General features: G+C 46.4%; 1 protein-coding gene across 3 annotated transcripts; it reads left to right on the plus strand.

Moving 5' to 3' along the window:
- The first annotated feature begins 1,813 nt into the window (after nt 1–1,813).
- Nucleotides 1,814–13,514, plus strand: RIIAD1 (regulatory subunit of type II PKA R-subunit domain containing 1). 3 transcript variants are annotated; one of them, XR_004276313.1, is made up of 5 exons: nt 1,814–1,915; nt 2,400–2,476; nt 7,744–7,790; nt 8,895–9,022; nt 9,659–13,514. XR_004276313.1 is itself a non-coding variant. In XM_032302970.1 (4 exons), exons 1-4 carry the CDS (start codon nt 1,832–1,834, stop codon nt 8,529–8,531), a joined length of 372 nt encoding a protein of 123 aa, XP_032158861.1. In that variant the 5' UTR covers nt 1,814–1,831; the 3' UTR covers nt 8,532–9,650. The 3 variants fall into 3 exon arrangements, 2 of the variants coding, with proteins under 2 accessions (XP_032158861.1, XP_032158862.1); XM_032302970.1 differs by lacking the exon at nt 9,659–13,514 and having other exon boundaries at nt 8,368–9,650; XM_032302971.1 differs by lacking the exon at nt 9,659–13,514 and having other exon boundaries at nt 8,895–9,650.
- The last annotated feature ends 12,086 nt before the right edge of the window (nt 13,515–25,600 follow it).

The following is a 25,600-nucleotide window of genomic DNA, read 5'->3' on the forward strand; positions in this document are numbered from 1 at the left end:
ACAAAAGTAAGTAGAAGTAGCCTCTCTTATTTACAAATAGTGGTACTTGGACCAAGGGAAGTGCTCAGTCAAGAAAGGCTTGGTTGATTCTCAAAGTACAAGAAGATGACAGACTAGCAAAAGAAGGACATTACTTATTTTATACACAGGGTGGGAAGATAGAGAAAGTTTTACATATTTACGTATGCATGTGTGTATGTGCACGTGTGTGTGTCCGTGTACATGTATATATTTGTCAGTCCAGCCCAGCATTGTTTAATAGAAGGCAAGCCATATACATAACTTAAATTACTAGTAGCCACATTAAAAAAAGCTAAAGAAACAAGTGAAATTACTTCTAATAATAGATTTTATTTAACTATAGATTCTCAATATTATTCAATGTTTATATGATATGTCCAAAATATTCAACCTGTCATCAGTATAAAGATTATTCATAAGATACTTTGCTTTTTTTAAACTACATGCTCAAAATCCAATGTGTATTTTACACTTAATAACACATCTGACAATTCCAGCAACATCTGAGTGCTCAGTAGCCACAGGTGGCTCACGCTCACCTTACTGGATAGTGCAGTTTAAGAGGTTCCCCCACTAGCTTCTGTGGGGTTGGAGGGGTGGGAAGAAACAGGTCTTGGCCAACAGGAACCATCACCTCTGATTAACCTCTGCTCCTGCCTGAAAAAATCACTGTGACAGATGGCAGCTTATCTACCTCTCTTCTAACCCTTTCTCCTAAAAACCAGACAAACAACCACATTGATTACTAACCTAGATGAGATTCCTGGGAAGAGACCTGTAGCTCACCACCTCATCTATCTTCCAGGGTTGTTTTTTTTTTTTTTTTTTTTTTCTGGCTTAGGAACTGTCCACATTTTCACTTCTTCCCTTCACTCTTTGCTGAGAAGGATAGAGGTGGACCACTGAGAGACCCCCTCCAAGGCCAGGGTCGAAATGCTGGCCTAGTTTCTCCTTGGGCAGTTGTCCACAAATCTGAAAGACCAGCCTCCCTTCTGAGGTCTTTTCCTGGTCTCCCAGGAGACCTCTGCTGGGCATGATGTCTGGGGGTTAGAAACTCAGCACCGCGTGTATACACGAACAGGCTCCTGTCCTTTCCAGGCCTATTTGCAGCTCTCTGGCTTTATGTTTCACTTTCCTTTCTTAATTAGATACTAAAAGAACACACCTTGAAGACCAACTGCCTTTCCCCTCCTCTGTTCACTTGGGAGTGGGAGAGATGATTTAGAATGTATGAGCAGCAACCTTATCTACACAAGAAAGTCCGTCCAAGAGGGGAAACCTCTGGCACGAGATCCCCCAGGTCCTTTCCGGTATCTTTAGTATGAGAATGTCCCTTCCATTGCAGAACTCTGTTCACTCCATCCTATGGGATGCTTTCATGTTAAGTGTCTACAGGTCTGAAGGAGGGGTTTGGCTTTGGGGCCGGCTGAAAGGGAACAAGCTTGAATTCTCTCTACTACTAGGTTTCAACAGCTGCCAGAAAACGGACAGGGTCAGGAACCTGATTCTGGGAGACTCTGCCTTAGGAATCCCTTTTTCAGTTTTGCTTCAGAGCCAAGGGAAAAAAAAATTATTTGAGGTTCGGTGGGGTCAAGAAGAAGAAGGGCTCGTTCCATATACAGACAAGAGGGGCAATTAGCCCCTCAGTCTGGAGAAGGAGATCCCTTGGAGACCCTCCCGCGTTTATTCCTTGCTTTCAGAGTGGCCCCCAAATTCCTTCCCCCAGCCCCTCCCCTCGGGCTCGTGAGGGCCGGACTTGGGGGGCGGGGCCTCAAGGCGCGTGGTCCGTCGCCTTGACGACCTGGGCAAGATGGCGACGCTACAGGGCGGACTTCTGGGGCCGGACCCGGGAGCGCTGAGCCCCGCGCAACAGGAGCAGCTGCGCAACTTCAAGGTGGGTGCGCCTCGGACTCCCGCCTCCGTCGAAGTGCAGCTCCTCTAGAACAAGGGCTACAGACCGGGAGGGGGTCAGGGAGGAGGGCGCGGGAGCCTGTTCTCAGATGAACTGGCGGAAGGCTGGGAGAGACCCCCGGTGGAACCGTGGGCTTCTGCGGCTCCGGACGGAGCCTGACCGGCGCCTGAAAGTGCAGGAAGAACGACCACAGAGGTCTGGCCAGTGAAATGGACCGAAATTACTGCCGGAGACAGTAACTTAGTACAGGCAAGAATTTCCGGACGGTGGAGACCCGACCTTAGCTATGGCCTCCGAGTCTGACCGAGCTGGAGGTGTTGGTCTATAATAAAACAGGCGGCTTAAAATTTCAAACATCCCGGGAAAAGACCTAGGTCAGACGCACACCTAGTTTCCCCAAGGCCCGCACTTGAACCCTGAAATCTGTCTCCTCGTGGAGCGTGACCTTTTGCTCTTCTCCCCCTAGATTCAGACTCGGATTGCTAATGAAAAATACCTGAGGACCCACAAAGAAATAGAGTTGCTCATAAGTGGTTTCTTCAGGTAGGTGGTTTTCCTACCAGCCTCGACAACTAGTGGGAAGTAGTACCAAATGTTGGTTGGGAGAGATGAGTGACTGCTGCCTTTAGGGTCAGAAAGGTAGGAAAAAAATAAAATAATACATATACATACCTATATGTATATATATACATATATGTATATAATACATATACATATACATAAACAATCAAAATTTTATATATATATACATATATATATAGTAGACAATATTTTAAGATTGAGTTTTTTCTAACTCTGAGATATGTGGCACCTGGTGTGTTTCTTAGTTACCTCTAGAGGTTTTCTTTTTCTTTTCTTTTTTTTTTTTTTAAAGATTTTATTTGTTTATTTGATAGAGAGAGATCACAAGTAGGCAGAGAGGCAGGCAGAGAGAGAGAGGAGGAAGCAGGCTCCCTGCCGAGCAGAGAGACCGATACGGGACTCCATCCCAGGACCCTGAGATCATGACCTGAGCCGAAGGCAGCAGCTTAACCCACTGAGCCACTCAGGCACCCCCTAGAGGTTTTCTTAAGTTATCTCTAAATTCTCAAAAATATTAATAGTCATTTTATCTGGAAGGATAAATATATATCTTCTGACACTTGGAAGAGGTAATTTCGCATTGAGAAATTCAGCAGGCAGCCACTGGGTGTAGAACACTATTTCTCCATCAGAGGAGCTTAACAAGATCACTAGAACTTAAAAAAACATTCAGATGTCTGGCCCTTTTCTCCCTAAGAGCCTTGTTGTGGAAAGACCAGTGGTTGGAAGCTATTCCCCTGTACGTCTTGGGGAAGAGACTATTTTCCACCATCCTGGAGCATGTTTTTCTTTTCCCTACATTGCCCTTCAGCATGGCATTTGTTTGGGTGGAAAATTCTCCTAATGGGATGAAGGGCAAAGAACTGTCCAAAAAAAAAAAAAAAAAAAAAAGTCTTGGCGCAACAACAGATGAAAACAATAGAGCTGTCTCAAATACTGTTTGCAGACAAATAGGCCAGGTTTAAATAATAATAATGGCTTCCATTTCCATGCACTGTGTTGGTTTCCTACATTAGCCTTTATCACACTGAATTGGAATCTCATTGTCTGTCTTCTGTTTCTGTCCCTGGACCAAAACCCCTAGTTGGGGCAGCCATGTTTGCGTCCCCCCCACCACCCCGTACCTGCACACTGGATGCCATCTTGGTACTTGTACTGATCCTCCCAGCAACTGCAAAACAGGTTATCATCACTTCCATTCTGCAGCTGGAGAGGTGAAGTACCTTTCCCAAGATGCGGAACCAGGATCCAAACCGCTGTGTTGGGTTGAAAGCTCACAGGAGCTGGGGAGCCAGAGGTGCGGCTCTTCTTCGTCTTCTTCTTCTTCTTTCTTTTTTTTTATATTTTATTTATTTATTTGACAGACAGAGATCACAAGTAGGCAGAGAGGCAGACAGAGAGAGAGGAGGAAGCAGGCTCCCTGCCGAGCAGAGAGCCTGATGCCCAGGACCCTGGGATCATGACCTGAGCCGAAGGCAGAGGCTTTAACCCACTGAGCCACCCAGGCGCCCCTCTTCTTCGTCTTCTTAAAAGTCGACCTGGAGCGGTGTCTTTTTTTCCAGGCTCTTTCGTCTTTCCTGAATCTCACTGTTCTTCATATCCTAATCATTTCTCCAGTGGCAGCAGAGTCTCACAGACCAGGTAGGGGATGGAGAAAGGGAAAAGCTTCTCTGTGAAGCTTGGTTTTATTTGACCCAGGGGTAAGACTTAAGGCAAAAGATAGTTTAGGGGTCTTTAGTCAGTGTCAGTCGTGGGAATCAGGCCATCATTTTCTGCACTTTTTCTTCTAAAGGGAAATGAAGGTTAGCTTCATTCCTATCCTGGGGACCTTGCAGTCCCAAGTTAGGAATGATTCCAGCAGGAAGGTTGGAGATACAGATGTTTAAAGCCTGAATTAAGTCACCATTTGCATTGTTAACAAATACAAGGAACGGGTGGTGGTGGTGTGAGATGGTGAATGAAGAGGGTGATGTTTTTAGTTATAAGTCAGGGATGGGCCAGCTTCTCCATCCAGGAAGTTTCCAGGAGGAACTGGGTGTCTGTGCCTGGCTCGTGCCAGAACAGCCCCTTCCCTTCCTCACCATCCCCACCTCCTGAACCGGGTAGGCCACCTGGCTCTTCCCTTTGCTGTCCCTGAAGTTACCTACAGGAAATGCTCCTGGCTCCTTTTAGGCCTTTCTCTTTCTGAGATGGAGGTGGGAGGGAGAGAAGAAGTGTTTAAAGTTTAGGGGTTTGCTTTTGTTGTTTGTGGTCTTACTATTACTGCCTTTGGAAGATACTGGGATGAACCAGAATCAGCCCCTATCTGTACTGGATACTTCAGATGGTCTTCACCTTGAGAAAAGAGGAAGGGAGAAAAGGGAACAGAATCCTGGGCAGCGTACCTGCCCTCCCGTCTTCTGCAGGTCTCTGCTCTAGACTCACTCCAACCCACGAGAAGCTCCAAAGTGTTTTTGTTGGGAAGCGAGCTCCCCACTTGGGTTTTCCAGATCATGATGACTTATGGTGATGCAGTCGCTTCTCTTCAGGGTGTACTTGTCCATACAGTGTATGGAACTCTTAATACCTTGAGTTTTGGACCTGAAGAACAGACAGAAGAGGGATCTAACTTATTTTAGGCACCTGGAGATCTAGGATTTTAGGCTGGAGATAGGATAGCAAAGTGTGAAACTGTAGAAAAGCTTTATTAGATATTTTTGTAAGTAGCCAGGCAGATGAATCTACCCCAAATTTAACACTGGTTATGTCATTCCTTGGCTGGAAAAATCTGCAGTGGCTCCACAACATTACCCCGTACCCCCAACTTTTTTTTTAACATTCCATTGAAGTATAATGAAAAGTGGCATATCCTAAACTGGGTGAACTTTCACAGGATGAGAATACACATGGTAGTGGGATCCAGACCAAGAAATAGAACCTGACTAGCATCTTGGACCTGCTGAGACCCTTCCAAGCACTTCCCCCAAAAAGGTAGCCAGTATTCTGAATTCTTTTTATTTATTTATTTTTTATTTATTTGATACAGAGAGAGAGAGAGAGATCACAAGTAGGCAGAGAGGCAGGCTGAGAGAGAGAGAGAAGCAGACTCCCTGCTGAACAGAGAGCCTGATGATGCGGGGCTCCATCCTAGGACCCTGAGATCATGACCTGAGCCGAAGGCAGAGGCTCAACCCACTGAGCCACCCAGGCACTCCAGTATCTTGACTTCTCGTAGCACAGATTTGTTGTGCCTTTTTGCACTTTATGTAAGTGGAATTCTACAGTACGTGCTCACTTGTGTCTGACTTGCATGTTGCTCGACTGTGTCTCATAGATCCCCCATTCTCACTGCTGCGTATGTCCTGCTGTGTGACTAGTCTGAGCTGTACGCACTCATTCCCCTTGTCTTTTTTTAAAAAATATTTTATTTATTTTATAAGTAGGCAGAGAGGCAGGCAGAGAGAGAGGGTGGTGGAGGGAAGCAGGCTCCCTGCTGAGCAGAGAGCCCGATGCGGGACTCAATCCCAGGACCTTGAGATCATGACCTGAGCTGAAGGCAGAGGCTTTAACCCACTGAGCCACCCAAGCGCCCCCCGCCTTGTCTTTTCAACTGAGTATAATTGTCTCCCCCTGGCCTTCCAGGCTCTCCATAATAGGGCCCCTGTGCTCCCAACTACTCTCTGTGCCTGCCTGCCGTCCCCACCAGATGGAACCTCTGATCATTCCACTGACCTCCCCACTGACGCCGTGGGGGGGCACTGACACTGCTGGATCCTGGAGATACAAAGGTGGGGACTTCTGTTCCTACTCTTTTTTTTTCTTTAAAGATTTTATTTATTTATTTGATAGAGAGAAATAGCCAGAGAGGGAACACAAGCAAGGGGAGTGGAAGAGGGAGAAGCAAGCTTCCTGCCAAGCAGGGAGCCCAGTACGGAGCTCGATCCCGGGACCCGGGGATCATGACCTGAGCCAAAGGCACACACCTAACGACTGAGCCACCCAGGCGCCCCTCCAGTTCCTGCTCTTGAGGAGTTCACCATCTAGAGGATATGGACTCTTTCCTTTCATTTCTCTTGCTGCTTCTCTGGGTCTGGGATGCCCTTGTCCTGTCATCTGAAATCCCGACTGCACCACAAGGGGTGCCATGTGCTCTGTGAAGCTTCCTGGGGCCCTGTTCTCTGTAACCTTTCTCGCTGTCCACAGCAGACTATTAACACCCTCTTACAGCCCTTCCTGCAGGGTGCTTGGCCTTTCAGACATTTGGGAACTTACCCATTCTCTTTAACTTGACTCATTTCTTTGAGATGGTGCTGTATTTTCTCTTTTTTAAAAAAAGCAATCCCTCATATCTAGTATAGTTACTTACACAAAATTTGTGCTCAATAATTATCAGATGGAATTCAAGGAGAAGGGAAGCCAAGTCCTTACAGCTTGGGAAGCAGGGGCTTTGTGGGCAGGCGAGGCCTTCTTCCAGGGGGCAGGGTGGCCATGGCCAGGAGGATGTGTTGTAAAGAGCACGGACCTTGGAACCACCAGACCTGAGCTCTCTGCCCTTTGTTTCCTCTCTTTGTGAACTTGGGCAAATGATTAACCCTTTGAAAGATTGATTTCTTCATATATAAAATGCGGCATGGCCATTGCTGTTTTGCAGGGCTGTTGTAAAGTGAGATAAGATTTGTGAACATTCCTTATGAACCATAAAGCTCTATGTGAAATAAGGCATATTCCCGCCCAGCGGCCCCAGTGCTGAGGCCTTGTTAGTGTTGCTTGGAGACCCGCCGTCCATCCTCTCCACTTTGATTGCATCGCTGCCTGCCCCATAACTCCTGTGGTTACTCACTGTTAAACATCGTCACCAGGCTGTGGGGTTGTATATATGCCCCACCACACACAAGCCCCTCAAGGACTAGGCAGCATGTCCTTCATCTCCACCACCTATGCCTGGCTTGGGATCTGGTTCTGTGAAAATGTTTGATGAATGAGTGACAAGCTTCACCTGGCTGGGACACAGCTGTCTTGTGAGCTGAGCTTAGTGCCATTTAGAATTGCTGCTCCTTGCCTCAGAACTTGATCAGAAGGGAAATCACAAATGGAAGGGTCTTTGTCAGGAGTTCTCTGGCTTATTGACTCCCAGACGGGTGTGTCATGGGTCACTCCGCTCCCTGAAAGGTGGGACCCGCTGCCGAGGCTGAGTGCCGTCTGCCTTCAAGCCTGCTTTATTCCTACGCTTATCTCTTCATGTCTTCCAGAGAAATGTTTTTGAAAAGACCAGACAGCATCCAAGAATTTTCTGCAGGTGAGTAAGGCAATGTCTGTTTTGGGTGTTTGAGAAACCAGCCCGAGGAGTATTATTGCAAATTTAGACTTGGACAAGCCCACGATTCTCCCTACAGAGTTTGGGGGTACGTCTTCACTTGATGTGGCCCTGGGGAGCTCTTTTCAGAAGGCTCTTTCCATCATTGTCATTTCCTCCAAATGAGGACAGATAAGAAATGAGGCAGAGCTTCTTTATGGTGAGGATTAAGGATTTTGAGATTCCCAAAGGAGCAGAGGGGCAGCTCTTCTCCCTGGGACTCCTGAAGTGGGGTTCCCCACCCTGGCCGCACATTAGAATCACCTGGGGAGTTTTTAAGAAATGCTGAAGCCTGGGCCCACCCCAGAGGTTGGTATTTAATTAGCTCAGGGTGAGGGGGGCAGCCCCATGGTTGTAAAGGTCCCCAGGTGATCTTAGTGGGTTCCACTGCCCCAACTGGCTTAAGGTCACTGGTATTCAGAGGGAAGGGCCGGGAGGGAGGCTTTCTTGGGGCCTGTTAGCCCAGGGAGCTGGTGACGGGGGCACACCGTTTCTAACTGAATCTGGTGCGTCTTTGCAACTCCAGCAGATGCTGCCTCTGATTCACATTATGCCGGGTGTATAAAAACCATCCTCTGTCGTCATCGTGTGAGAGTCTGGCTCTCCTCTGAGAGGATATTCTCAGAGAGGAGAGGGCGTGAGAGCTCAGAGACAAGCTGGCAAGCTGAGCTGAGACGAGAATAACACTTGGCATTTTTTTGGGCCCCAGGATGGGCCGGGAGCAGCAAACCCAGAGATCCCTCAGCCCTCTGATGGCTCCCCGTGCGTCAGCAAGCTGATGAGCTGCCGGCTGGTGTGGCCGGGCCCGGAGCCATTCTGTGTCAGCCCCTCCCGGGAAGGCGGGAGCTGGCAGGCTCAGCGCTACTCCGGGCGGAGATGGGGACCACGGGATCTGCTGTGACTTCTGTTACTTGTTGGAAAGCAGGGCCGCCAGGAACAGGCCTGCTGAGGCTGAGCCAGCCTTGCTTTTGAGCCGAGTGAGCGGACTCCCTCCCCGCCTTCTCCCCTTGGGTTTAGATAATTTCTTCTTTTCGATTCTCATCCCAGACTATTTCACGGATCCAAGACTTCCCAACAAGATTCACATGCAACTAATTAAGGAGAAGAAAGCGGCTTAATTAGCAGAATCAGGATGCTCAGCTGTTGAGAGAGACCAGGAAGAATCCAGCCTCAGGGTGGGTGTTAACCTCGCTTACAGACAGAGGCTGCTTTGCTCTTGTCAAAATAAAGTCTGGGCTTCTCGGCCCGGAGTGTGAAGGAAACCAGAGGGAGAAGCGGCAGAGAAGTTTCATGCAAAAGTGTTTCGTTTTCTTGACACTATTTTGGGGAATTAGGGGCTGTGAAGAGTGGCCCAGGGTTTGTCTGGCATGTCCATGGCAGGAAGAGACATCTGTCTTCAGAGCCTGGTGGAATGGAGTCGGAGAGTGGAAGCGGAACCGTGTGGGAGTGAGGAGTGAGGAGTGGCAGGGAGACGGGGGTGGGACCCACTGGTATCCAGACCCCACTGTCAGACTGTGGAATACTGGAATAGCGAGCACTCTCGCAGATGGCCTTTTCCTTCTGTCGCTGGTGCGGGGAGCAGAGAGGGTTCCCATTGCTTCTGGAAGGGGCTGGAACAGTTTCCTTCGCAGCACCTTGGACGAGGGACTTTCCTGTTACCCATTCTTTTCAAACCAGGCTCTGCCCAGGAGGGTTGTCTCCCATTTTTCAGGCAGGATGATTTCTGAAAGAATTTTGCAGGTTGGGATTTTTTCTTACGAGGTGGGAAGAAGCCACGTTCCTGGTGTCACCACACCGTTTGTATTTTGCAGGGTCACCCGGAAGCAAGGGAGCCCTGTTGCCATCAGAGTGGGGTCCCAAGCTGCCTTGGGCCATATCTGCTGTTGCAAAGGCTTTTAAAGATATTCATTAAAAACAGACCTTTCTAATCTCTCTGCTGTGTTTCACTCAGAAGAGGATGCCATCCAGTAGGGAGGGCTGCGGCACCCCTCCTTGGACCTGCTGGGCCGCAGGGCCGTCTCTCCATCTACCGCAGCCTGTGGGCCTCCACTAGGGCAGCAGGCTGCTCCCACGTATGCCTCACACTGTGTCCTCCTTGACCCTCCAGGCCACTTGCTCCCAGAGCTGAGGCTGGAGGAGAGAACAGGGGTGGGGACTCCAAGAGGCCCACAGCTGATTGGGGCGGCCCTGAAGCTGAGTCCACGTTTTAGCACGGTGTCCTCCCCACCCCCATCTTCCCTCCCATTTACCGTATGGCGTGTACAAGGTTTAACTTTTCTATCAGCGATAAAAGCAATGGGGCTGGAGGGACTGCAAGAAAATGAGACTGGACAAGGAAAACCCATTTGGGGTCCTGCATCTTGTGAATTATAAATCTAACAGGTGACTCAGAAGTGGTGGACTTTGTTCATGAGGATTTTTACCAACAAGCTGCCCATCTGTTGTTTGCAGCTAACAGGCAGGGGAGAGGGCCAGTTGGTCTTTGACATCCTTTCCAGGCCTGGAAGGCATGAATGTCTTCTGTGCTTGTGCCCTACCTCTCTGGTCTCCACAACCCGCTGTGTGAAGGACCTCTCACCTGGGTGTCTCCGGTCCACATCACCAAGGCAACGGAGGCACAGCCCAAAGCAGGGGCTGTGCTTTCTCTCTCTGCCCCTTGTCTCTGTCCATCTTATCCCCAGCTACCAGCCCCTCCATGGTGGAAGGGCCACAGAGCCGGGCATGGAGAGGACTAGTAAAGCGATGCCTAATAAGCTATGCAGCAGGAACCTGAAGAGTTTTTCAAGTGCTTTCAGAGTCACACTTCAGCAGCTATGGCTCTGGCAGTGAGCTACCCCTGCTTAGAAAATCAAGATGAAGCCGTCAGCAGAAAACCCACATGTAGTAAGGACCTCTGATGTGAAGTGTTAAATTAGACTCTCTCGAAAGCTTTCCCAGGAAGGGAGGCCTGCCTCAAGGTGGGGAGAGGGCAGTGTTTTCCAGATGCTCATGTGCATGATACCACAGGAGGACAGTGGTTCATTCTTGGAAGGTTCCTGGAAGAAATAATAAATGCATTTCAATTAGAATATATTTCAAAGCCAAGGAAAGCTTGCATTTAGCACGTGGTCCTAGAGCATCTGCTCTGTTTGACATCACACACTGGGTCCAGAGGGTCAGGTGCAGAGGTCATCCTGCCACGAGCTGCTTGACGGTCTGGGAGGAGATGTGCACCTTTCTCCCCAAGCGTGAACTGTCCGGATAGCTCACCTTGTAGATGGAAAGCACCGTCAGAACAGGGGCCAAATCTAAAAACCGGGCTTATGTCTGGCATGTAGTAAGTGCTCAGTAAGCATCTGTGGAGGGAATGAATGCTTGTGTAATGGAGCAAGCAATCATGTTGCATCAGCCGCTACAAAGACTTATAAAGTCACAGAGCTGTGATGGGTGTAGGTACATCTAGAGGAGGAGGAAGAAAGGATACCGGCTCTACGTGCAGGAGTGAGGACGCCCCAGAGAAACTGGCATGGGATGGGTGGGGAAGGGTTTGCCAGAGGGATGTGGAGGGTGGCATGGGGGGCCAGGGTACTGTAGGCTCTCCACTTTGCTGAGCAGGGAGGTGGTAGCAGACCCTGCATGTCCCCTGCTCATCCTTCTTATCCCTTTCTTCCCTGCTGACCATACACCAGCTTTGTTGAGGGCAGCAGTGGGCTCAGCCCCAAGTGGTAGATGGTATTTATCCTGAGCCAAGCATGGCAATCACATTCCCTGGTTTCCCAGCCTGCCTTGCAGCAAGGGGCAACACGGGTCAAGGTGCACTGTGGGTTTCTAGGAAAGCTTGGAACCTTCCCTTTTCCCACCTTTCTTCCTGTTTTGAGCCTGAAAGTGAGGTCTAGAGCTGAGTGGTTGTAGTAAGGCCATGAAGGGACAAGTACGGTGGCTGAGCCAGTCCTCCAGAGTGGCAGGGAACAAAGATCAAAAGACTGAGGGCCTGGTGGCATCTTTGAGCACTTGAACAACCGAGTAAACACCTGCCTTCAGACTTCCTGACAAGTGAGAAAAAATACATTTCTCGTTTGTTTTGAAAGCACACCAAGAGTTTAATCCTGACCCACCACTTACCAGTTGTGCAGCCTTGGCAAAGCTGCTTAACTTTCTTGAGGTCAGATTTCTCAGTCTAGAAACTGAGACATGTAATTAGCAGCTCCTGGGGCTGCTGGGTTAGGAATAAAGAAGGGACAGTGCCTGGCACGTGGGCAGTGTTCATAGGAGGGTCTGACTGGAGGTGAGAACAACGCAGGGATGAGAGACCCAACAGGAGGAAGATGGACCCGCCACAAGGAGCATCACACATGAGACCCAAGAGGCTGATCTTCACCATCTGGGCAACAGAGAGCCAGCAAAAACTTTTAAGCCAAGAAGAGTTCATGAAGAGATTTAGAAAGTGTCAGAGTGTGGAAGATAAACTAGAGGAAGCTCCGACTAGATGTGGAAAGACCTGTGGTCCCAGCCCGCACCGTCTCTCCCGGCCCCTCTGCAAGGCCCCTCTGCACTCCCATCTTAGCAGGCCTGTGCCCAGGCCGGCCCGCTGTCAGCGGAGAGCCCACTGCACCTGGGAACAGAAAACCCAGTTTATGGCGGCTGACGCAAATAGAGGGTTGTTTTTCTCACCCAACAGTGTGTCTGGCTATAGGCAAGATTCAGAGGTTCAGTGGTGAACACAAGGACGCAGACCAGGCTTTCATCCCTTCCACTCAGCCAGCTGTAGCCTGTGGCTGCACTATTGCGAGGGGCTGCTTCTGTTCTCCAGTGGGGAGAAGGTGGCAGAGCTGCACCAGCCGAGTCTGTCCCTTTTTGTTGGGAAAGCCAAGTTTCCCCAAATGTTCTCTCCACCTGCATCTCACAGGGCAGACTTGGGGTCCACCCAAGTGCTCCAGGGATGGGGAAAAGGAACATTTAACTCTAGCTTCTAGAGAAGGCAGTGTCCGGAGAAGAGTGGGAATTGCTGTTGGGTTAGCCCCAAAGCAGTGTCCATGCTCACCAGTTCCTTCTACCTGCCCCTGCCTGTCCCTGTCTGTCCCTGCCATTCCCCCCAAAGAATGATCTTTTAAGAAACCTAAACCGGAGGGGTGCCTGGGTGGCTTGGTCGGTTGTGTCCCAACTCTGGGTTTTGGCTCAGTTCGTGATCTTACAGGTCCTGGGATGGGCTGTGTCTGTGTCGGGCTCCACCCTTGGCCGGGAGTCTGCTAGAAGATTCTCTCCTTCCCCTCCCCCAATTGGTGTGCCCCTTTTGCTCTCTCCAGTAAATAAATCTTTTAAACAAGAAAGAAAAAGAAAGAAAGAAAGGAAGGAACCTAAATCAGAGTATGTCACTCTTCTGCCAAAAACCGTTCCATGGTCTTCCAAGGCACTTAAATCCAGATGGCTTTCTAGGGGCCTCAGAGCTTTGCAAGACCCCCTCCATTTCTCAGACGTTTTCTGCCCCCTGCCTCCCACCTGCCTGTGTTCCAGACACACAGGTCTTTTCTCCCTTCCTCAGACATGCCAGCGGAGTTCGGAGTTCCGGAGTCAGGGTCTTTGAACTCTGCCTGCATTGTTCTTCTCCAGGTCTTCACAGGGCTAGGGGGCCCAGCTAGGATGCTCTGGTCTGAAAGGAAGCCTCTTGCTAAGGGAGCAGGACTTACTTTTCTCAAACGGCAAGTCTGTAGTGTCAGTTTAGGGCCTGCCTCTGCGGTTTGTTCCTTTTCCCTTGTGGTCGAAGGCTGAGCAGGAAGGGACTGTAGCAGCGATACTTGTCTTTCTTTTCTGGAAAGCAGGTCTTCCCCCAGTAAACCCCTCTGCCTCTGCCAACTCCCACTAACACCTCATTGGCCAGAACTGTGTGCATGGCCGCCTTTAAGGGAGGCTGGGAAGATGAGTATTTAGCCAGCCAACAGCCATAGAGAGCTTCTTGTCACTTTCTCGGAGTCCTTTCCTAGAGTTCCAGACATTTTTAATATTTAATTTAAATATCCACGCCCCGCCTCTGCCATCTTCTCTTATATCATTCTGTCTTTTTCACAATACCTGTCGCTGTCTGATGTGATCTTGTTTGCTTGTTTTCCTGTGACTGTATCTGGACTCTGAGCTGTGGCAAGAGCTGGCCTGGCCAGCTGTGTTGGTCATTGGTGGCCTGGCACCAACAGCTGCCCAGAGTACCCTTGCTGAGTGAAGGCTGAGCCATGCGCCTGGGCCCAATCTGTGCAGGGGCATGGGGACAGGAGATGGGGTCTCATATTTGGGAGGAGAGCAGGCAGGATTGTGGTTTGAATGGGGGAGAGATATAATGACTTTGAGGTTTCTTGCAGGGGCAAAGGGAGACATATATGATGGGATCATTCACTAACACAGAAGTGATAGATTTAGACCCAAAGGTGTCTGCTGGGTTTGTAAGTGGGGTGTGGGTGAAATTAGTGTGAATCACTGCAGTGGGGTCAATGGGAGTTGGACTGAGTGAACTTCTTAGTCGTTGTGAGATGGGGATGTAGTATGGACGCACATGTCTTTCTAGGAGCATGGTTGTGGAAGGAGGTGGAGGAAGGGCAGTAGTTTGAAGGGGAGTTGGGTCACTCATGGGCTTTTGGAAGGGGAGCTGCTTGAGCAGGCAGGGATCTGGCATTTTTCATCTCTTGAGATCTGTTTTACTTTCAGGCTAAAAATGTTAGAAGCTTCTTAAAAATGTTGCACAGATAGGACCTGATATTGGAGGTAATGGGGACTAACAGGCTGGCCTAACTGTGCCTCCATGTGACCTAGAGTGACCTGTGTCAGCTGCTCCTCCTCCTCACATTTGGGGCAGTGGCTCTTGGGGCCCCGCAGTAAGGATTGCCCCAGTGTTGTAGCACAGGGTGGCGAGGAAGAAGGGCAGCATTTAGAAAGTGAGGTGCTCTCCTAGCCAGACAGGCCTCTACTGCCCTCTCCTGGGCATGGCTACAGAGCTGAAGCCGCCCCAGGAGACTACCTGTTCAGGCCAGAGTGAAACCATCAGCAGGGGAAGAGAAACAGGGCTTAGGAATGGGGGAAGGAGTCACAGATTCACAGATTCTTGTAGAAGGAAGTTGCTTCAGAAGTTACAACATCCAGTGCCTTGTCTCTGGCAGTCCTGTTCCATGAGCTCACTAGATGTTTCCTTCTTTAAAGTGAGGGAAAAAGGAAACCTTGCAAGGTTGATTCATTCATTCACTTACTTGCCCATTCATGTATTCAACAGATATTATTAGACATTAGGTACCCACAATGCAAAGTGTCGGAAATAAGATTCTCTTTCCTCAAGGAACTCACTGCCTAGTGACTGAAGACAGGCACATAGATAATTACAATACAATTTCAAAGGTGAAGTAAGAGAAACATACAAGGTATGATGCGCATGCAAAGGAGATGGCCAGGCTGTCTCCCAATGTGGGAGCAGAATGCTGACAAATGGATTGGGACTGTGGGCTCCTGTCTGATACCATGCCTCCCCACTGTCAGCTCTGAGGGGCAATTATCATTTCCTCCAAGGAAAGTTCTTCCTGAACTCTTCCCTCAGTTTTATCTCTGTGTTTAATACAGTCTGTTAGGGCCTTGTTTTCACAGCTATAAAAAGAGGAGTGTGTTACTGGATGTTACATTTGAGCATCATTGACATGACCAAACTCTATGAATGCTGACATTTGATGAGTTAAAACATCTCCCCAAAAGCTGGTTGGCAGGTGCATATGGCCATCCTTGGGAAAATTGAGCTTTAGTCCAGAGGAACCAAATGTACCTTGTGTACAGTTGCCTCACCCTAAATGCTTGCTGAAAAACAAATTCTCAGCATTCTAAAACCATCCGTGTTGGTCCCTTGGGTGGCTGAGTTTCTTTGTTTCTACAGGGCGATAACTCGTCCCCTGTGGATTTTGTTGTGAGGCTTGGCATTGCACAGCCTGACATCCATACCCATGTCTGGCCCTTGGTAGGCTGCCATAGATAGCATCTACTATTTCAGTGAAGTAGCGGAACTCAGTATGTCATTTCCCCAGAGCCAGGAGCAGTTCCTGAGGAGAGGTCACAAGTGTGGGCACCCTGGTGAGAGGAGGGAGTAAGTGCAATGCAATGCAAGTTGACATGTTGGAGTGTAGGACTGAAGACTCAGAACTTTCTCAAGAAAGCTTTTTCAGGGCGTAACCCAGTGCTTCAGTAGTCACACTTCTTCTTCTTCTTCTTCTCCTCCCCCTCCCCCTCTCCTCCTTCTTCTTTTTTTAAAGATTTTATTTATTTGACAGAGCAAGGACAAAAAGGGGGAGAAGCAAAGAGAAAGGAGGAACAGACTCCCCACTGAGCAAGGAGTCCAACGTGGACTCAATTCTGGAATCAATTCTGGGATCATGACCTGAGCTGAAGGTAGATGCTTAACTGACTGAGTCACCCAGGTGCCCCACAGTCACACTTTTGACCCTGTCTCTCACAGGCCCCACGTGGACTGGAATCTGAGGTCCTTCAGAAGCAGGACTTTACAAAGTACCCTATTCTTTGGTCATGAGGGCGGAGAAGTGACAGCACAGATTCCTTAGAGAATTACAGTGATGAGAGACTCTCTGGTGGCTGGGAGAGCAAAGTGCCAGGAGTTGCCTGATAGTTGTAGGTTTGATTATTGTCCAATTAACAAGTACCTGGGAACAAAACTGGATGGGAAGAGGCTCAGTTGATTACTATATTTCATTTCCACACTTTATGATTAGAGAAAAGAAAACCAAATGCTAAAGAGGATTGAACCATAGAATTTCTCCAAGTGGAAATTGCCTTAGATCTTAGTGATAGCTGAAGAAACCTGCCCACAGATGACAGAGTGGTCGAGGAGCTGGCACTCTCCTAATTTCCAATCTAATGTGACTCTAGTATTTCATGCTAGAAAAAAAATACCTAGAATTACTAAGTTTGGTGAGCAAAATGTGGATAGGTGACAGTTCAGGAATGTGGAAGTATTATACCTCTGGGTAGTTAACCTTGCCTTCTAACTGTAGTTGAGGACGAAATTGAGTCATTCATTCTGCTAACATGTGAATGCCTGCTATATCTCACTCAGGGTCATTTCCAGCTCCATGAGTTTCATGAATTCACTGTTCTATACATCATTTTGAACAAGATGCTATGGGAACATCTACTGAGTGTAAGGAAAGGTAGTCCTCCCCTTGGGGCAGGCAAGATGCCCAGTGCATTCTTGCTCACATGTATTCAATAGGTCATAGCAGTGTTTGGAATATGCCACTTTCTCATTTTTTCCCCTCAGCCGATGACCCTTCCAGTAGTAAAACAACAGACTGTGAGACCCGCCTACACCGAACCACGAAAGAGAGGAGTTGTCTATAGCTGTCCTAGCCATTGCATTCCTCACACTTAATGGAAAGGTGCTGTAGTGGGTGCTATGGTGTGCCATCCAAACACCCTCTCTAGGACTGAAGCACCCCTGTGCTCTCTCTCCTGCCTACACTGCTGGGTAACGGGTCTCAGCTGAGACCCCTCTAGGGTCCTCCACTGAAAAATCACCAAAGTTCATGCCCGTTCCTGAGGATCCAGAGATCTGATTCCCTTGCCTCTGTGGGGGGCAACCCTGAAGGGTCCTCTGTCCATGTTGTGGCTTCTTGCTTTCACAGATGTGTTGGTCCTGACATACACCCTCCTAAACCTTTACTCAGCTTTCCATCTCAAGGAATGTTTCCCAGGGAACTCCACCTGGCAAGAATTGGTGCCAAGACTACTGAGGAAAGCAGATTCTAAATTGAGATTTTATTTTATTTATATATTTATTTGAGATGGTTGACATTTTTATTGCTTTGGAGTTGGAGGGCGGGGAGCAGGTGCTCAGGAGCTCTCGGTGGGGCAGGCACATCCTCTTCATCACCACAGGCTTCTGGCAGCATGGTGCAGATCTGGGTGGCACTTGTTCTCGTGATCCTGTGTCTGATGGGGCTGAGGGGGGCCCTGGGGCGATCTTGATGGTGGCCCCTACGTAGGAGGTGGTGGCTTCTCTGGCCACCAAGATCCATCTGGGATCTTGGCTTCCTGACCACTGCTATACCTTTGCTGTAGGCTGTGGGTGCCATGCCCACAGTCTGGCGGTGGATCAGCCTGTTGTTGCCTGCGAGACTTCAGGTTGCTGGGCTCTGTGGTGTTTCTCTTTTCTGTCTTCTGCACCACCATCCACTGCAGTCAGGTGGACAGGGCAGCAGCTGCTCTCACTGCCGCAGCCGCTGGAGGCAGCAAGACTGAACTGGAATTTTAAAGCTGAATCACCTGTTGGCCAGCTGGCAGTGAGGGACCCCATCACTGGGGGTAGGTGGAGCTCGTATGGCCCTGACACGCTGGCTCAGTGCAATTGAGGCCCTCCTTGGCAGCTTAAGGAGAGTTGTCTCTTGCCTCTAGAGGACCCAAAAACCTCAGAAGGACCCGGATTTACTTCTAAGAGTGGGAAAACTCCAGAGAGGTTTGAATTCTTAAATCTGGCAGGTCTGTTGGGAAGGAGTGAGGCCCTGGGTTGGTGCTTTAAAAAGTGTTGAATCCTGCATTCTCCTGCATCCCTTGGGACTGCAGGAGTACCCACTGCTTCGCCGGGTGCCTCCTGAGGAAGAAGGCCTGGAGGCCCCATGGGGCTGGCCGCATTCTGAGGGTGTTGCACCAAAGAGGGTGGGACATAAGGGTGAGTAGTAGATGGATATGGAAGCCCCTTCCCATGATACAGGACTTAATATTCTGACAAGTGCCCCGAGAGATACTGTTAATATTCTGATGTGATGGCTCTTAATCACTTGGAGGAAGCCACGGCCCACATTAAGTGAAGCAGAAATAACTGTTTCTTCATAAATCTTGAAAATTTTCCATTAAAAATAAGTTTTATAGTTTTAGTTTATTTTTAGGTCCATGGCCATTCTGAGTTAATTTTGGTATGAGGTGTTAGATGTAGGTTAAGTTTCCTTTTGTGCTTATGGCTGTCCAGTTGCTCCAGCATTTGTTGAAAAGGCTGTCTTTCCTCCATTGAACTGCTTTGGTAACTGTAAAAAAAAAAAAGAAAAAAAAAATTGGGGGCATATTTATGAGTCTGTTCCTGAGCTCTGTATCCTGTTCTACTAATCTATGTGTCTATCCCTCCACCTATAGTTATACACAGCATTGATTATTTTAACTGTATAATCTAAAAATTGGGTAGACTGATTTCTCATACTTTTTTCAAAATTCTTTAAGCTAGTCCCTTTGTCTTTCACATAAATTTTATGACAATCTTGTAAATGTTTACAAAATGTTTAGGATTTGATAGTAATTACATTAAACCTGCATGTCTACTTGGGAAGGAAGTAACATCTTTACTATATTGAGTCTTTTGATCCATGAATACCGTATGTCTCTCCATTTATTTAGATCTTTGATTTTCTCATCAATGTGTAATTTTCAGCATGTAAATCTTGTGTTTTATTTGTTATACCTACGTATTTTTGAGCAACTTTAAAGAGTATTGTATTTTTAATTTTGGTGTCCATGTGGTGTGTGTGTTTGTGTGTATGTATGTGGCATGTGGGTGTGAATTTATTTTTAGTTTTTTTGTAGATTCCTAGAGATTTTCTAGACAATCAGGTCATCAGTAAATGGGGACAGTTTTATTTGTTCTTTTTCGTCTGTATTTTTCTTGCCTTTTGCACTGTCTAGAACAGCTAGCATTATTTTGAAGAAGAAGGGTATGAAAAAAGATATACTTGCCTTGTTCTGATCTTAGGAGAAAAGCACTCAGACTTTCACCATTAAGTATAATATTAACTGTAGACATTTTGTAGTTTTTCTTGCCAAGTTGAAGAAGTTTCCTTATATTCCTATTTTTCTGAGAATTTTTTTAAACAAAAGCCAGGAATGGTAAAAAAACAAAACAAAACAAAAAATCATGAATGGGTATAGAGTTTTGTCTAATGATTCCATCAATTGATATGATCATGTTTTTCTTCTTCGCAGTGTTAATATGGTAGATTACATGGATTGATTTTTTAATATTGAACCAGATCGGCATGCCTGGAATAAATCCCACTCGAGCATGGTATATAAATCTTACCATAATTTGATAAAATCTATTTGCTGATACTTTGTTAAATTCATGAGAGCTATTGGACTGTACTTTTTTTTTGTTGGGGGGTTGTCTGTTTCATGGTAATACTAGACTCATAAAATGAATTGGGAAGTATTCCATCCTATTTTGTGGAAGAAATTATGTAGAATTATTAGTGTTACTTCCTCTTTAAACATTTGGTAGAATTCTCCAGAGAAACCATTTGGGCCTGAGAGTTCTTTTGGGGGAGAAAAGGAGAGCCTCAAATAATGAATTAATTCTCCTTAATTATTATAGGACTATTCAAATGATCTATTTCACACTGGATCAGTTATGGTAGTTTGTGTTTTTCAAGGATTTTGTCTGAGTTGTCAAATTTATGCATATGGAGTTTGTAGTGTTCCCTTATTATCTTTTTGGGATCTATAAAGTCTCTATGCTGTGTTTCATTCCTGATCCTTGTAGTTTGCTTTCTTAGTCTTGCTAGTGGTTTGTCAATTTTATTGATGTTTTTCAGAATACTACCTCTTTGTTTCACTGATTTTTCTTTATTTCTCTCACATTGCTTTCTGGTTCCTTTTATTTTTATTTCCTTACTCATGCTTGCTTAGGGTTTACTTTGCTCTTCCTTTTCTAGGTCCTTAAGGTGGGGCTTAAGATGATTGATTTTAGGCTTTTCCTCTTTCTTAATGTGTGCATATAGTGCTTGAATGTTCTCTCAGCACTGCCTTAGCTGTGTGCCACAAATTTTGATGTTTTCATTTTTGTATTCAGTTCAATGCATTTAAATTGTCTTTCCTTTGGAATTTCTCACTGACCCATGGATTATGTAGAAGTGTGTTTAGTTTTGAAGTATTTTAAGATTTTCCTAGCTTTCTATTGTTGATTTCTATTTTGAGTGCATGATAATCAGAGAACACATTCTGTATTATTCCATTTTTAAATTGGTCGAGATTTGTCTTTTTGTCTGGGTTATGGTCTGTCTTGGTGTATGTTCTGTGGGAGCATAAACGAAGGTCTACTCTGCTGTTGTCGGGTGGAGTGTTCCATAAATGTTGATGAGATCTTGTTGGAGATGTGTTGTCATTTCAGTTATCAGCATCTACTATCTTTTTTCATTCAGTTTGAGATCTTCCTGGTTCTTGGTATGATGAGAGACTTTTGTTTTCTAATATGTAACAATTTTTTTAAAAAAGTAATCTTCATGCCCAATGTGGGGTTTGAACTCACCACCCCAAGAACAAGGGTCACACGCTCTCTCAACTGAGCCAGCCAGGCACTGCATGATGAGACTTTTTATTGGAACCTGGACATCTTTGTATTATGAGATTGAATCAAAATTTAAACTCCTGGTTTTTTAAAATAATTTTTTAATAAACATATATTATTAGCCCCAGAGGTACAGGCCTGTGAATCACCAGGTTTACACACTTCACAGCACTCACCATAGCACATTCCCTCCCCAATCTCCATAACCCCACTACCTTCTCCCTACCCCCCTACCCCCGGCAACCCTCAGTTTGTTTTGTGACATTAAGAGTCTCTTATGGTTTGTTTCCCTCCCAATCCCATCTTGTTTCATTTATTCTTTTCCTATCCCCCAAACCCCCCATGTTGCATCTCCACTTCCTCATATCAGGGAGATCATATGATTGTTGTCTTTTTCCAATTGACTTATTTTGCTAAGCATAATACCCTCTAGTTCCATCCACGTTGCCGCAAATGGCAAGATTTCATTTCTTTTGATGGCTGCATAGCATTCTATTGTAGATATACACCAGATCTTCTTTATCCATTCATCTATTGATGGACATCTAGGTTGTTTCCATAGTTTGGCTATTGTGGACATTGCTGCTATAAACATTCGGGTACACAAGCCCCTTCGGATCACTACGTTTTTATCTTTAGGGTAAATACCCAGTAGTGCAATTGCTGGGTTATAGGGTAGCTCTATTTTCAACTTTTCGAGGAACCTCCATGCAGTTGTCTAGAGTGGTTGCACCAGCTTGCATTCCCACCAACAGTGTAGGAGGGTTCCCCTTTCTCCGCATCTTTGCCAGCATCTGTCATTTCCTGACTTGTTAATTTTAGCCATTCTGACTGGTGTGAGGTGGTATCTCATTGTGGTTTTGATTTGTATTTCCCTGATGCCGAGTGATATGGAGCACTTTTTCATGTGTCTGTTGGCCATCTGGATGTCTTCTTTACAGAAATGTATGTTCATGTCCTCTGCCTATTTCTTGATTGGATTATTTGTTCTTCGGGTGTTGAGTTTGCTAAGCTCTTTATAGATTTTGGATACTAGCCCTTATCTGATATGTCGTTTGCAAATAACTTCTCCCATTCTGTCAGTTGTCTTTTGGTTTTGTTAACTGTTTTCTTTGCTGTGCAAAAGCTTTTGATCTTGATGAAGTCCCAATAGTTCATGTTTGCCCTTGCTTCCCTTGCCTTTGGTGATGTTCCTAGGAAGAAGTTGCTGCGGTTGAGGTCGAAGAGGTTGCTGCCTGTGTTCTCCTCAAGGATTTTGATGGATTCCTGTCTCACATTGAGGTCCTTCATCCATTTTGAGTCTATTTTCATGTGTGGTGTAAGGAAATGGTCCAATTTCATTTTTCCGCACGTGGCTGTCCAATTTTCCCAACACCATTTGTTGAAGAGGCTGTCTTTTTTCCACTGGACATTCTTTCCTGCTTTGTAGAAGAGTAGTTGACCATAGAGTTGAGGGTCTATTTCTGGGCTCTCTATTCTGTTCCATTGATCTATGTGTCTGTCTTTGTGCTAGTACCATACTGTCTTGATGACGACAGCTTTGTAATAGAGCTTAAAGTCTGGAATTGTGATGCCACCAACTTTGGCTTTCTTTTTCAATATTCCTTTGGCTATTCGAGGTCTTTTCTGGTTCCATATAAATTTTAGGATTATTTGTTCCATTTCTTTGAAAAAAATGGATGTGATTTTAATAGGAATTGCATTAAATGTGTAGATTGCTTTAGGTAGCATAGACATTTCACAATATTTGTTAAACTTCTGTTTTAACTTTCTGTGAACTGCTTTGGCATGGGAGGGAAAGGTGGGGACTTCATGACCCTCCACCAGCTCTAATCTCTGGCTTTATTTAGGCTCCCTCACTGCAGTGCAGGAAACTACCTCTATGCAATAAACTGAGGCAATTGGACGGCTCAGCTCACCTCATTTATTTTCCTCTTCTTATTTAATGGAGTTCTGCACTACCTGCTTTTCAACATCCACAAACATGTATAATTTTGTCTGTGTTTTTGGTTATTTATATTGGGAAGGTGATTTCTATAGCTGTGATCACTTCATGGGTAGAAGTGGAAGTCTTCCTGAGCCAGATTTTCAGCTGTATGAGGCTAAGGCCCTAGGAGATAGGACCTTGAAATGGTGTGACGAGTGTGTAAGATAGTAATTCCCCGTCTTCTCCCATAAGGACTCATGACGATTTGTTTGCACAATACATACTGGAAAAAGAGGAATATTTGACCATTTGAAGAAGTACCTGCTACAGAACCCTATCTGATATTGATGTCCACAGATCTAAAGCATCATATGGCCTCGTTAGAGTGGCAGTGTATGGAGACAGGGTGTCAAATATTCCAGACCCAGGTCTGGCTCTCAGTGGTTGTGCTGGGTTCATAGATCCACCTAGCAGTCATTTCACTGGTCCTTGATGAGTAACTGAGATGGACATATTTGAGAGTTGGCAGACCTACGTTAACCATGACACGGTAAGAGCTCTCATAGTGAAGAAGACCAGCATGAAACTCTTGAAGCTGCCTCTACCATCTCAGGCCAAGATAATAAATCAAAACTATCACATCAGTGGCCTTCTTGAAGGTCTTCAAGAAGGTGGTCCCATCATAAGGCTATTTGATTCACTAGCCTGGTCCCTGGTAAAACCAGACTGTTCCTGGATTATGACCATCTCAACCAAGTAATTTTCAACAAGTAATCGGCTGTGCTAAATGTGGTGTCTTTGCTAGAGCAGATTAACACAGCCTCAGGTATGCAACAGGCAGCCATTATTTTGAGCAATATATTCCTTTCCATCTCTATAGGAAAGGAGGATCATAAAAAGTTTGCGTTCACTAGTGGGACGAGCAGTAATATAGATATAGTCTTGCACCTGGACCATGTAAACCCTCCCACCCCGTCATCCTATCACCTAGACCATCTGGGCATTCCACAAAGTATCACCTTATCACACTGATGTCATCATGGTCATTGTACAGGACGAACAAGAAATGCAAGTACATTAGAGACTGGAGGTACATAAACCTGTGAATATTCAATGATGTTTTTAGAGGTCCAGTAGTCTGGACCATGCATGCCAGGACATTCCCTCCAAAGTAAAGGAGAAATTTTACATCTCCCATCTCACTATTAGGAAGGGAACACACAGCCTGGTAAACCTCTTTGGGGTTTACAGACAGCATATTTCACAGTGTTCTGATACTGCTATTAATTTTGATTATACATGGACAGGTGCAGTCATGGCCTGCAAAGGGCATAATGACCAGGTACTTTATCAGGTAACCTCTTTGGACTAGAAGTACAAGTTAAGGGGGTGTAGCTAGGAATCTAAATGGGGAGTAGAGTGGGGAGAGGATAAATACCCCTGCAGACAGGACAAGCTGTAGCAGCAGGGGCTGTGAGCTGTCCCAGACCTTCCCCTGTGTTTTCCCAGGAAAAGGGGCCTATCAGAATCCCAAAGAGATCATTTCAGAACTTACGAAGTAAATGGATCCGAAAGTCACAAAAGGTGGACTGTAGTGGAGACTTACAGTGGGCCCCAATTTCCGCTCCGGGACTGAAGCTGCTGAGAATGCTGAAAGCTCTTATCGGAGTTCCTCCTGGGAACTACTTTCACCTGTAGTCAGTCATCTCACCTGAGCACATGGCCACCTGCCTCAATAGGTTACACATTTCTGCACAGCGATCCTAGCTTGAGTGTGAGAGACCAAGGTCTTTGTTGAGACCACTCAGGTCCCCATCCCCCTCTACCCAGTCCCACTTCCTTGACTCCCCCTCCATACACTTCCTGCAAACAAATTTCCAATTCAGTCTGTTTCACCAGGAACTCACATTATAGCAAATCAAAACAGAAACACTTCGGGATTAGCTGTGTGGAATGTTGTGCCTGTTGCTCAGGCAATTTCAGAGAGCTTCACGTTGCTAATGGTGGTGGTATGGAAAGATGTTGTTAAATGAGCTTTTCATCTTTACTGTAGGGATGGAGATCACTGAAATGGCAAATTTCCAACAACACCAGTGGCACACTTGAGTTATGGAGTCTGGCCAGTGTGAGGCTGGCTACAATTATCAGTGCAACTGATGATAAACCTCTATTAGCTGGGATAGCCTCATGTGAATCAAAGTTACTTACCTGACTCGGAGTGGTAGATGAGCTCGAACAGTAGGATAAAAACAAGTCTCTGAGCTTCTAGTAAGGATCACAGAGTCAATGGTCTCTTCTTTACCTTTCCTAAATTGTGTGACCTCGCAGTATATTTGAGTGACTATCATAATCCATTTGTCAACTGTTGGTCTTTTTTCCACTCATGGACCTTGAATTTATGCAGAGCTACCTACTTCCCTTATCTCCCCTCAAGATCCCTATTCCATAACTACCCAATGACTAGCCCTATATCGTAACCCTGGTCTAGAAACC

Source organism: Mustela erminea, chromosome 10, assembly GCF_009829155.1.
Source record: "Mustela erminea isolate mMusErm1 chromosome 10, mMusErm1.Pri, whole genome shotgun sequence".
NCBI classification, from domain to species: domain Eukaryota; kingdom Metazoa; phylum Chordata; class Mammalia; order Carnivora; family Mustelidae; genus Mustela; species Mustela erminea.